The following is a 13,794-nucleotide window of genomic DNA, read 5'->3' as shown; positions in this document are numbered from 1 at the left end:
ATTACTGGTAAAGGCCAGGGGGAAATCTGGCCAGGACACCAGGGTAAAACCCCTACTCTTTTCGAGAAACGCCCTGCGATTTATAAGCACCACAGCAAGTCGGGACCTGTTTTACATCTCATACGAAGGACAAGTAAACATTACATAAAAAATACTACAATAACCAGACATCTACCCATACATATTACTTTCACACCAGTTCTGCAGGAATCCACAAACTGACACCAGAACCCTGGAAATGTACTCCCCCAATTGCAAAAAGCCCATATAATTACACAAATATTCCCTAGTAATTTCCACACAAGTCTGAATTCTGACTGGTGCCTTTGAGCAGATTATTATTTTTGGGTTATTACTTTTATACAAAGTAACTTATATTTGTACTAATACACGTACATTTTCCTGAAGCAATCTGAGCAAAGTCGAAGTGCTTTGCACAAGAGTACAAGAGTTCCCTAATAGCAGAGAGCCCCTAATATTTGTGTAGAGATGCAAAAAATTGAGACAGGAACAAAGGCTGTTTCTTTGTATTGCCTCACAGTTTTCATTTGGGCCTCTATTTGTCCTCCCTAAGTAATTATTGTCTTGTTCGTCTGCCCATTTTCCACTCTCGACACAAACACCCTCACGGGATGCCAACTCTTCCTAGCAAAAAATCTAAAAACTGAAAGTTGTCACTGTAAACTGCGAATGGATTGTCAACTATATCCTTTCGATATCACATCATTTTCATTTTCAATTGAAAATGAAAATTGTGTTTCACAACACAATTGTATTGTTGTTGTTGTTTTTTCTCTTTGTACTACTTATGTCCGAGAGCTAGCTAAATAGCATTTCGTTATACCATATACCATGTATATGAGTGTAATGACAATAAACTTGAAACTTGGAACTTGAACTTGATTTGAATTGTGCTTTCCCCTTCCTAAAGCCTGTAATTTTGAATTTAAAAAAATTAGAAAATCCACTTTAATGGGCCCACCTAAAGTAACGCAGTTAGGGATCTCGGGAGCGCTGATACAGTTTTCACAAATCTTCTCACGATCGAGCTGTCCGCTAACAGATGAGGGGCAGGAGTCAAACTGTTTGGAAACCTGTCCCGTTTGTTGTCACTGCCTGTGCAAGAGGAGCCCGGTATCTTCTGTGGCCGACAGGGCCGGGCCCGACAGAGCGCAGCTGCTCCGTGCACGCCGGACAGGTGACCAGTGGACTGGACTGGACTGGACTGGCGGCTGGACGTCTCCCCTGGCATTTTTTTTTCCCTCACTTTCAGATCTGCACCCTGCGTTGCGTTCATTTCAACGGCACATAGAAGCAACGGCCTTCCTCTCTCAGACTTCCTTGTCCCCCCTCCTGTCCGCAGGTCACCCCGAAAGGGATTACGTGAGCTGCCTGCGCCGTCCCCGCCTCCGCCTGCCGCATGTGTGCGCCCTGTGATTGGTCTGCGCCGACGCCAGATGAATGGGGTGACATAGCGGAACAGTTCAGGCCCGAGCCTATGAGCGGCAGCCGAGCTCCTCGGCTTGAACATCATCTGATGGGGAGGTCGGGGGCTGGGCTAGCGTGGGCTCCCTGAGATGAGCTAAAGTTCACTTTTACCTACCGGCACAGTTCAAGAGGTAAGAGGCAAAGGAGCAGTGTGACATTCGGGGGCCCGGGACTTCGATAAAATAAATGCTACACGTGAAGTCCTGCAACAGACGCCAATAAAAGGCCGTATTCACAGATCACAACTTTGCAAACGCTGTGGCTTCTACCACTGCAGGTTGTCATAAACATCTGACCTGTTATCATTTTGTTCGTGTTCCTGTTTTGAATAAACGTCGTTAGTCGATAGTTAACCCGTTTCTTTTTTTTTTTGCGCTCGCCTGCTTAGTCTCCAAATTTGTGCGGCACGTTTCGTTCAGACCACCAAGTCTCAGCAATCCGTAAACGCAGAAATGCATGCTTTAGTTTTACCATGCCGGAGGTAAAGAATCAATCCGACGCTGCGTGTCTCTCCTAAGATGCTCATTACATTGGCACGCATCCCAAATATCCTCGGAGCAGTATTCGCAGCTACGGTGATCCAGATCGAAGACGAATGACTCTAAAAGGAAAGAGGCACTATTTGCCGTAGGGGCATCGTTGCCTGAGCATGTTCACATAAAAAAAAAGCTCAAGAAGTGAGAAAGTGTTGTCGCGTTCTCCTCGCCAGATGTGCTAGTCTGAGTGAGAGCCTATGCGAGCGACAGACGCGCGTCACATGCTCGCTCCCTCTGCCGGACCGAGCTCAGCTCAGTGACGCCCTGGGCAGAGACTTATGTGCGCTCTCTCTTTCCACAGGCAAGTTAGTCGACCGGCTCATTTCTTCTCTGCTTAAGGGCTGGGCATCCGATCTCTCCGCACCCTGCAAGGCTGAAAGGTACTCACTTCAACACGCGAAGACTTGCTCCTGGGTAATTGTTTCTAAATTATATTTTCGTACTTGGTTGTTTGTTTGTTTTTTTTACCTGTCGTCTGTGGGGGTTAAAGCTAAGATTTGATCTTTTATTCTTATTCAAGGGGAGTCTAGTGCCAGTTACATAAAGGCAAAAAAAAAAAACTGGAGCGTCTTTGTTAGCTATTCATGTTGTCTCAATTAGCATTCCGCTGGGGACTTCTGCATGCACAAACGGAGTTAACATTTCTGATCGCTTACTCGATGTGTTATTTTTCACTGTAGTTTGGGAAGTTCTTTCTCGCGTACGCAAATCACGCATGGGCTGGGCGGTGTAGCCCGTAGCCGAGACTGTACTGTATGACACTGGCACCTTTACATCTCGACTGGTCATGTGTTGAGCAGTATTCGTTTCTCTCTTTCTCTGTGGACACATTCTGCCCTGCAGTATAGCATTTTTATGTGCTTTGAAACGACGTTTTCTTGTAACATTAGAATTGCCGTGCGAAGCCTTGGTACCCATGAAGGGGTTAGGCAGAACAATCGAGACTGTCGAAATGTCACCGAAGTTAGATATGCTTTGTAGCATCGCTTTTCGTAGTGAACGCCCGCAAAACCCTCTTGTCTCACAGCAGGTAAAGCTTGTAACCGTCTCCCGACGCTAGTTTCCATACAGTAGATGTACATCTATAAGGAAGGTCGTGCACTGTGCGTTATAGGAAAAGCGCTTGAATAAATTTGCAAATTTCCATTCAGAATAGCACTGGCCTTGCAAAATGCTTTAGTTGCTCCTGCTATTGTACATACTGTGTATGGTGACTTAACAAGACAGCAGATAAGTGTGTGTTGAAATATTTTATTATGAATAGAAGAAGAGATGTAATGCAGTGTTCCCTGTGAGTGCTGAGCTGTTGTGTTTTATTTGAATAGTATCCTGAATAAAACCGTAAATGCGTACTAAGGGGAAGTGTGAGTATTGTGTGCAATGATATAAGGGAAATACAGCTGCAGTTGTATTACCCAGGCAGGTGCAGGTGTAAAACAAAGTGAAAGAATGCCTTGTTCTGGGAATGTCTGAGCTGTCACTTCTTCATTGGGAGGTGCAGGGCAGAAAGTGTCCCCTCAGCTCATTCCCACGGGGGGTTCACACTCACACGGCCGACCCCCAGCGCAGTGCAGCAGGACAGTCGGGGGAACTCCTGCCCTGTGCGGCAGCTTCCGATCCCTTCCCTGATCTGCACATGCACATTCGCCTCCAAGCCTGCGGCATGTGAGCCTTTGTTACTCTAATGTAACAAGGCAGCAGCAGATGCATTGTTTGATGCCTATAAACACACCATTGCTGCAATCCAAGAGATTCTTTTTAATTTTCTCAAACAATGGTATTTTGGAACTGGAAATGGCAGTCCTTCTCATTCTAAAAATGTGTGGCCATCGTGTGGTTCATTATACTGCTTTCAAATCCATCCCAAGTAAGTGGTGATTTCGGTCTCTCTTGTTTCTAAGGAGTAGGAATATTTTGATACACGTTTAATTAACAATAGAAGAATCCTTTCATGTGTTTCTTATAGAAGACTAAACCATTTGAGTAAATGGCAGTGGATGAATAGTTTAATAACTTTCTTAAACCAAAGAGTTTTACAATATAATGACCACTCAATCCAGGTACAAAACCATCTAGAAAATAAAGGATACTTTTACAAAACATTATCATCTCTACTATATATTTAGATTTCTAAAGTGATATTTGTTGGCTTAACATTTTATTATTAATATGGAAGGTTTTTGTAAACTTCTCTGTTGAGGTAGAGAAAGCAGCTTCAGAGGAGACAGCCTGGTCATTTTGATTTACACTCTTCCCAGATGTACCCATGCATATTATCCTTTAAGCATGATTACATTACAGTACCTTATGTAACAAGTAATGTAACAAAGGTTGCAACAAATGTGTTCTTTGTTGGCTAGGATGGACTGTTGGTTTAGGTTGCTAGATGAGTATATTTGTGTCTAAGAAATGTGTTTTTTCAGAGACATTCCTTGTTTAAATGTAAACGTGGTGAATGTATGGCCTCCTAAAATGGTCTACAAGTTCTAGTTACCAGTTGTAAGAGCAGAGTTATATTTGCGAATTGAGCAATCTGAGGTTGAAACTGTTTTGAGTTGTGGCTGAAACTTAATGAGTGCCTCTGATGCAATTTCAGGATTTCAGAACACAGGTATAACACAACTTCATCTGTGAACTAATTAATTGCTGAAAAAAATACAACATACTGTCTAAGGTCCTGCATTGTACTTAAAAGAGAACTGTCTTTGTATGTGAACCTGCTCACTTCAGTTGTATCACCATGGGACCTGTCTCTGATGAAAAAGGGCTTTGCTTTGGTTGCTTTTTCTGAACCCCACTCCATTCTTACTTGCTTAACATAGCTGGTGGTGTTTATGTTGTTAATGGGTTTGACATAATAGTGGTTGAGTCAAACATTGTGCTTCTAAAAAAAGTGAGACAAAAGAAGGTCTGGGACTTTGTGCTTTCACCCACGGCTTATTGTATTTAATGAGCCCTGAGAATTCATTATAAAGTGTTTGGCAAGAATCCAGAGAAGCCATAAAATTGTAATGCTGGACAAGAACAATTTATATTTCACTGTGTTTATACAAAATTGCCTGCATCTTCCTAAATAGGAAAAGGATTTGGAGATGCCAGTGTGACAGTGAGAAATGTGAACTATGGTAATGCTCTCATTCTGGGTGAATGTGATACCACTCCGTTCACATTTCTGGGTGTAGATTGTGGTGCATGATGACCACAGCATAGAGCTAGAAGGCAAAGAGACCATTTGGATTTTTTAAAACTTCCCTTCACTGTTTTTTACTCTTCACAAGCGGTTTTATATAGTATTTTATTGTAAGTTCTCGATGTGTTTTCTGTGCTAGATTGATATGAAGCTGTCAGATCTCTTTGGAAACATTTTGACATACAGGATTAAAGTTCTTTAACGCTTCTGCCCAGAAATGTACTGTAATTGCGATGTAGAGCTAAAACGTTTTAACATGTCTGTTGGCGATGAATAAGATATCCCACAATTTTATAAAATGTGGTTTACCAGCAAAACATGTATCTGTCTGGGCAGAAGAATATAAACCTTACAAGTTGTATTAAAATAAATTGAAACTCCATCAAAGTACATTATTTATGTAAATCAAAACAGGAGACATTTCTTGAAACAAAGGGTGGAAGTATGGAATAAACTAACGAGCCATGCTGAGATCCTTGGATCAGTTAGTTATTAACCACTAAATGGGTTAGTTGAACTGAATGTCCTCCTGTTGTTCTTCTCCTTCCTTACGTTCTCGACATCATTGTGCTCCTTCAAACAACTCTGGCATTCAGTGAATGTTTTGTTGATCGTTTCCGGACTTTGGATACGGAAGGTAGTTCAGTGGTTCTGAAAAACAGGCAGGATAGTGGAGCATAATGAAAACCGTCAGTCCTGATTGCAGAAGAAGCACCTTTAACATGGAGGGCACAATGCAAAACAGACTTTCAGATCTCTCTACAGAGTCACGGCAGGAATCTGTGTCAAAGCAGTGAACCGGTTGAAGCTGCTTTCATACAACATCCACTTGGTGTCTACATTGTGCCTGTGGCATTGGCTGTAATTCCTTACACTTACAGTGTAAGTAGCTCTTTTCTGGACACTCCACTCAAAGCGCTTCACAGGTAACGGGGACTCTCCTCCACCACCACCAGTGTGCAGCCCCACCTGGATGATGCACCAGTACGCTCACCACTCACCAGATTTCAGTGGGGAGGAGAACAGAGTGATTAAGCCAATTCATAGATGGGGATTATTAGGAGGTCATGATCGTTAAAGGCCAGGAGTGAAATTTGGCCCGGATACCGGGGTAACACCCCTACTCTTTTCGAGAAACGCCCTGGGATTTTTAATGACCACAGAGAGTCAGGACCTCGGTTTTATGTCTCATCTGAAGGACGGCACCTTTTTACAGTATAGTGTCCCCATCACTATTCTGGGGCATTAGGACCCACACAGCCTGCAGGGTGAGCGCCCCCTGCTGGCCCCACTAACACCTCTTCCAGCAGCAACCTTAGTTTTTCCCAGGAGGTCTCCCATCCAGGTACTGGCCAGGCTCACACCTGCTGAGCTCCAGTGGGCTGCCAGTTGGGAGCTGCAGGTGATGTGTGTGCCCTTGTGATTGAGTGTGTCTGTGTCCTTTCCATGGACATCCGGCCATCCAGCATGTGTCCCACCTGACTGCCTGTACTCCCAGGACCAGCTCTGGGGTGCTGTATCTTGTTGTGCCACTTCCACGGCTTTTAGTTTTGGACTGTGAATCTTATACTGCAACACAATTATGTTGATCACCCACAGTACACTGACATGCCCTTGAGGTCTTGAGATACTGTACCTGTCAATAAAACACAGTAGCTGGTGGACCCAAGATGGAACAAAAGACTACATGTTTTGTCAATCAGTGGCCAATCTGGTAATCATTTTAATTGAATAAATCTTTTTAATTGAAGCTGCTCCTTATGCATTTGGGTTCACTAGTGAAACACACACCCTGTACTTTGTGTGACTGTGAACAGCAGAATCCTCAGTAAATTTACAGTAAATGTCAGGCATTCCTTATTTATTACATTGTGTCTTCTTTTTGAAATAAATGTGAAGTAAAAATGTAAAACATTATACCACTAAGGAGATTAGATCCTTATTTGTTAACATATATGTCTATCAGACTTTGTTCAGAGTTTAAGTACATTGCATTGCACTCCTAGAGCACCATGGGAACGCTGGGAAATATCAGGTTACATTTGTTCATTGCAGAAATAGGCCTTTGTTTTTATGCCTATGAAAGAACTTGACTTTATCCAGATGATAAGGGAAGAATAGTTATAGTATAATAGTCCATTATTTCTGTTGTTGTCAAGCCTGCCTACAGAATTTAAGGTACAATTACAGCAGTGTTTGTACACTATCAAAGTCACATCACAGTATCTAAAATAAAATATGAGGTAGTGTTTTTATGTTTAGCTTTGACTGCTCTATTCCCACTAATTTGTTTATCTTCCTTGCTGAAAACCATGGAGAAAACCTTGTGCCAATACAGGGAATTAAGATATGACAGAATTGTAATGAGATTGTATTGCTCTATCAACTCAATTAAAACACAGCCAGTTTTCATGTTTGTAACAACTTGTCGTTATGGCTTCAGAAAGTGCAGCTGCAGCTGTAGTGCAAAAAGTGAAAGCTTACAGCACCATTATCAAGGGAGAACAGGAAATATACAGTAAGCTTTAACTTGGTACCTTGAGACTGGAGTCAAAAAAAGCATAGAAACTATCCCTCTGTTTGTGCATCGCTGTTTTTCCGCACAATTGTGAAGGCAAAAGCAGTTGAGATTTAAAAGAAAAAAATAAGCACCAATAATAGAAAAGTCACACAGCATCCTGCTAGACTGAGCACGTTGAAACGTGGGAAAGAGAGGCCATCTGTCAAAAGCAACAGCTCTCCTCTCAGAGCTGAACTCTTGCCCTGCAGTAGGATGGTGTGTTCTATCTGGTCCACAGCCATCATAACCACAGAATGATAGAAACACATGACCAGCGCAATTTATCAAGGTGAAAATTAAACACAGATAACCAGTGCGGACTTCACTGAACAGGATGTTACTTCTTTCATAGCTATTTTTTACTAATTAACAGAGTAACCACAGCCAGGTTTCCATTGAAGAGGCAGACTTGATTCATTTCTTTTCATATTTCATTGTATGAAAACTGTTTAGATAGGAGTGACCAATAACAGCTGGCAGTGTTGTAAATTATGCAGTTTTATGGTATGAATGAATAACTTGACGTACAGTGTATATGGGTGGCAAAACCTGGCTGAAGATGTAATTACAACATGTGATTGCTCTCTGAACTGGGTTCAAGTTCCAACATTTTTGCAGAAGAGGAGTCCTGCCTGATTTGACGGCAGTAGAGGAACTGAGTTATGGTGGTAAAGTGGGTGTCGAGGCTTTGGTTTGTTTTTCGTCCTCATCCTCGCCTGCAGTCGCGAACTCTCTGTAATAACTGAACGGAGGACATTGCTGGTTCGAGCTCTTAAATGAGGCTTCCTCACAGGGCGCGTGGTCTGGATTTCTGTGACAGGGTGAGAGGCACGGCTGCAGGGAGAGCCGCTGTTTCTGTGGATCAAGAGGGTTCAGACAAGGCGTCTCGGGAAACGATACCTCCCTTCAGACATGTACCACCGGGAAGAGACTTTGAGGTCAACCTAGGACAAGCTGGAAGGACTGTACCTTTTGCCTGGCAGGAAACGTTTGGGAATCCCTGAGGGGGAGCTGAAAGGTTGCAGAGGAAGAAGATACCTCATCCTTTCTGCTGGACACACTGCTGTCAGGATTCCCACCAGGACAAGAGGGTTGAAAATGAAAAGAAAATTATCAGAACATTTGTACCTTGTACAAAATACACATACTGTATTATTTTCTGACGAAAAAATATCATAATGTACTGTATGTGCTTGCCAGGCCTGGGATTAGAAGTAAATCCCATAATTTTGAAATACTTTAAGACAAGATGAACTTTAGTCTCCCACTAAAGTGAAAGAATGCTCATTACGGCTTAAAATGAACGTAAATGAAATCGTCTGTGTTGTAAAGAGGCTGCTTGTTTTCTGTTGGGTTACATCACTTTGATTTGCACAGGCCTGTCCGATCAAGCAGACTGAAGCAGTCAGATCATCACCAGCCTCTGCCATTAAAAGGAATCCTTAACAAAATTATTTATTCAGAACTCAGAAATTTATTCATATCCTGCAAGAGAGCTGGTCCCCCCATTAAAGGCTAATTTCTGTGTCTAAAATGGGTAGAAAAACAAGATATGGAGTTTGATTATTTACCTTCCCCAGTTAAACAGTATTCAGAAGATTCAACACTACCACAGCTTTATTTTAAACTTCTATTTTATAATAATTTGATCATAAACTCTTCTTGTTAATTAAAAAAAACTGTTCTTTGTTTATCTACTAGTGTGCTGCTGTCTTTTAGTATAGAGATGTTCCCTCATTAAATGTACTTGAACATCCAGCCCTGTAGGGGTTTTGCAGTTAAAAAAGGAAAACGTGGTGCTTCCTCTTCTGGAGGTTCCTATTATGTTAGACGAATTATATCAGTGTCCTTTACCCAAACATCTAATAGGGTGGCTGATGCCCATTAAACAAAGTCCAACAGCACTGCTAAAAAGGTGTTATAATGATCATTGCCATGCAAGATACTCAAGAGGGAGGCACTAGCTGGGCTAAATTGTTGTTTTCTTGGCCTGACTCTCCTGTCCCTAACAGTGTTTTGTGAACGCGATGCACATTGAATTGGCATCAGAGAACATCTGGACTGTTTCTCATTTGCATTACCAACAAGCAGTCTCCCTTTTCTGAAATATGGTTACAAGCATTACACTGCATCATATGCGCTCTGCTTTGATCATATGAAAATTGAAGTACAGGCCGCAGCTTGCTGAACTGCCCCCACCCGTCATTTTCCTGCAGTACCGTAAATGAGTCTGAAAGATGTTTATTTCGTATTTCTAGGGACTTCGTTTGTAGAACGGAAAGTTTGAGAGACTCACAAGCAACTGCGTACCAAGCATCAAATCTACTGGGAAAATTACAACTGGTTTCATAACAGGCACTCTGAGAATTTATTGAACAGCCACCACACGGTTTAATTCATTATGGTGATTAACATTTGTAATCAAGACGGTCCACTGTGGACGTTAGTAGCCACTGTTGGAAGCAGTAGAAGCAGTACAAGCTGTTTTTGGAGCAGGCTGCAGATGCTGTATTGTGGGAATTGATCCTTTTTCTCTCATACAACCTGGACAAGCGTGTGTCCGTTCACTGGTCCTTGTGCCCTAGATTCATTGGGGTGTATCACCTTGACTTGTCAGTCATGAATGATCAGTTAATCCATATGACACTGGATTAATCCTTATCTAAAATATACTTTATTTTCCTACAAACATAGAGTGACGAGTTTCTTTTGATGCTCAGTGTATAAGCCTTTAATGCAGTATCTGTCCAAATGCTTGAAGAAAGAAATACTGCACGTAAAGTGATTCGCCTGCTACTGGTGTGTTTTCTGTAACAAAGGCTGTTTTTCTTCTTCTTTCATGTAGGTCGAAAATGGAGGCCATTAATCATGCCACCAGTGTTTATATAGATTCCTGGATGGGACCAAGAGGTAAGTTTTGAACCTAGGTGTTTAATCTCAATTTGCCTCTGTGCTTGCAGTCCACACGCTTTATTAATAAGCACCTGCTTGTTGCCCGGATCATGCCACATGCTTTTCAGCTCAGCATATGAACAGCTCTTGTTAGACGGGAAACATCAGTCCTGCTCTCGGAAATTTGCAGATCTGATTTACACACTGATGAACAGACACTGTTTATTCTACATTTTGTAAGAGTGCTCGTGGTTCATACTAGTTGCATTTTAATAATAGACAGAATATAATATTGGTAGAGAGGTGGAAGGTCATGAGATTGTTTTGTTTTCAAATAAACTCAGCTGATGACAGTGTTATTTATACTTATAATGTACTTCATACGCTTATACTGTAGGGTGAATATTAAAACCAGTTACAGATATTGAAATGAGGAAATGTAGGTACTTATCAGATTTACATATACTACAAAGCAACCGAAATGCACTGAGACTCAAACCAGGGTCCTGTAGAGCTCCTTTCTTATATGAGCTCTTCCTGGCTCTTTCAGTCAGGGCTGTAATAGCTGCAGTGAAAAAAACACAGGATTGCAAGCTCCTTTTCCATGTCTGCCAAGATTGTGCTTCATTGAAAAAAAGCGCTGCATTGATAGGACATACACAAAATACTGTAATTTAAGTGCTATTAATAAACAAAGACATGTAGTGAATGTGTTGATGTAATTAATCATTAAAGATGGTGCTGACAAGTCAACTCAGGATACAGTCTTGTCAGTCTGCTCCACCGTAGTCCTTTGTGGGTATCAGAATTGAACTCTGTGAACAGAGTATCTGAATAATAGACTGAATGGTTAAGGATTCCTTCAGTGGGGTGTACTGAGCAGATTGTAAGAAAACAGAAGTAGACCTGTTTTAACCCCCAAAAAAGGTGCAACAAGAATCACCACAAAGGTGTGCAATATGGGGAGAGAAGAAAAGGAAAGTTTAGGATCACTGACGTGCACACAGATTGAACGTTTTATGTTTTTATTGTCATGTGTTATATTAAAAAGGCTTAAATTGTCTTTAATATTCTCAGTTGAACAGTCTAAAAGGGTGAAAAACTGCACTGTGTTCTCTACCAAGTAATCTGTTGAAAATAAAAACCCAGGCTGTGTATTCTCTCAAAGGTATCTTTATCCCATCTTGTAATAATTGCATTTTATTGTATTAGAAGTTAGCATACAGTGTTCTGGCAGAATCACTGCTAGTATCTGCAGTATCTTTAAACATCTGACCAATTGATAGCATTACAAATGATTTTCAGGTTATTTACCTGTGTTGTTCACCTGTCCTATACTGAATATTGATTTTCTTATACATACATATTCTTATACATACACAATTATAAACATGGAATAGTTCACACAAATAAAAATAACAAGCCTAAAAAGCCTTTAAAAGATTTGTACTTGTCAGTAATTTAAAATAAATAATACCTCTATATTATTAGTATGCCTTACTTTATCCTTCCTATGGCTGCCATCATGAACAGTATTTCAGCACTTTTCAGTCTTCCAACACCATCCCTAGTGTGTTCACAAGTGTTGTCATAAGCTGAATTTGTTAAGGACCTTTTTACATTAGTATGTCAGAGTGCTATTATAAGACCGTTATATGTTTTTGCTTGTTAAAAGTAACAGAGCCTTCTTCTATGAATTTAGCTTGAAAAAAAAAGGCCTGTATTTAACCTGTATTGTCTACACAGAGATTAAAGAAAAACACTTTATAAAAATACTAACAAGTGTCATTGTATGTGGAATGGCAGAATTAACATACTCTATTCAAGTACAAGTTAATGGAGATAAAAGCCTTTTCCTAGTGCCTGTGACTGCAAATAGAAAAATATAGCTCAAGAGTGTTGATAAGTACCCACACTAGATCAGAAAGCCCAAACAAGGAATCACACAGCAGTACAATGTAGAAACCAAAAAAAGACAGATAACTATTAGTAAGTAGTTTGGCCTGTGTAAACTCTTCATGTTCACATTGTTTTGGCTTGTTATTCTCAGAAATATGTTTAACTGTGGCGTGAACTCATGTTGCGCCCATTAGTAATTTGTTGCTTAGCTACATCACTTCAGGCATATGGTTATTCAAGATTAAAAAGAGATAAAATTTGATTTTTTGAGTCACTCGAAATGTTGAAAATGTTTCAAACTCAATGGTGCCTTATTATACAATTATACAACTGTTGTGTTTTACTGTGGCACAAGAGCAGGGTATTAAAAACACTCCACCCCATATAAATGTGCGCAGGACACAGAACAGAGAAAAAATACGTTTCCGGAGATCCAAACATTTAATAAAAATGATAAATGCTTGATTTCTGCACGTTAATGAATAATGCTTAATGATTTGTAATATTTTGTTAGCGGATTTTCCTTTCCTTAGAAATTCCTAAAATATGGTTTTGACAGGCTACAGTCATTAACACGTCAGTGTCCCATTATCCTTTGCCATGCCTGGGCTCTGTGTCTTGATGTATGCGTCTCTAACACAGCACCAGCTCTGATTCTGCCCGTGTCAGTGACCCATCACCTCTGTTTAATGTCTGCGACCCATCACCTGTGTTTTATTTAATTTCCGCTTTCTGTCTGTCTTTGGTGTCACCTGGTTTGGTTTACACTGCCTGTGGGTGATACGAGATATTGCCTGCTGCTTAACAAACACTGACGGCCTTTTTTGTTTTCTGTCTTTCAGATCCCAGGGTTAGAGGGTGGTTTCTTCTTGATAACTATCCCCCTACCTTTCTGCTTACACTCATGTACCTCGTCATTGTTTGGATAGGACCGAAATACATGAACAACAGACAGCCCTTTTCTTGCAGGGGTATTCTTGTCATCTATAACCTGGGTCTGACGCTGCTGTCTTTTTACATGTTCTATGAGGTAAGCTGAAAACATTCTGTGATTGTTAAGCATAGGTAGTTGGGGAAAATCCCTGCCAGTCCTAAACTTTGTGCTTGGTTTTTGCTATTGGTCAGCTATTGGGCTACTGGTAACTCATATTCTGATTAGAGGCCTGCTCAGAACACAAGAGGAAAATTAGTCAGATATTTGTAAAACATTGTGGTTTTGCTGTTTTAAC

The 13,794-nt window shown here is 41.0% G+C and overlaps 1 protein-coding gene and 1 long non-coding RNA gene across 3 annotated transcripts in view; one reads left to right on the top strand and one right to left on the bottom strand.

Moving 5' to 3' along the window:
• Positions 1-1,481: 1,481 nt before the first annotated feature.
• The window catches only part of elovl5 (ELOVL fatty acid elongase 5), a 28,459-nt gene continuing 16,146 nt past the window's right edge, over positions 1,482-13,794 (top strand). The window contains exons 1-4 of one of the 2 annotated variants that reach the window (XM_088610703.1): positions 1,482-1,619; positions 2,326-2,438; positions 10,620-10,684; positions 13,408-13,595. In XM_088610703.1, the coding sequence (XP_088466829.1) occupies positions 10,627-10,684; positions 13,408-13,595 (246 nt within the window). In that variant the 5' untranslated portion in view covers positions 1,482-1,619; positions 2,326-2,438; positions 10,620-10,626. The other variant, XM_088610702.1, reaches the window with a different exon arrangement.
• Positions 5,597-8,954, bottom strand: LOC148646424 (uncharacterized). The gene is made up of 2 exons (XR_015928012.1): positions 8,744-8,954; positions 5,597-5,865 (listed from the first exon to the last, which is right to left on the bottom strand). It is a non-coding gene; the product is annotated as an uncharacterized LOC148646424 (long non-coding RNA).

The sequence above is a fragment of the Lepisosteus platostomus genome, chromosome 17 (assembly GCF_059453375.1).
Source record: "Lepisosteus platostomus isolate fLepPlt1 chromosome 17, fLepPlt1.hap1, whole genome shotgun sequence".
In the NCBI taxonomy this organism is placed as follows: domain Eukaryota; kingdom Metazoa; phylum Chordata; class Actinopteri; order Semionotiformes; family Lepisosteidae; genus Lepisosteus; species Lepisosteus platostomus.
This window is presented reverse-complemented; position numbering and strand designations above follow the sequence as displayed.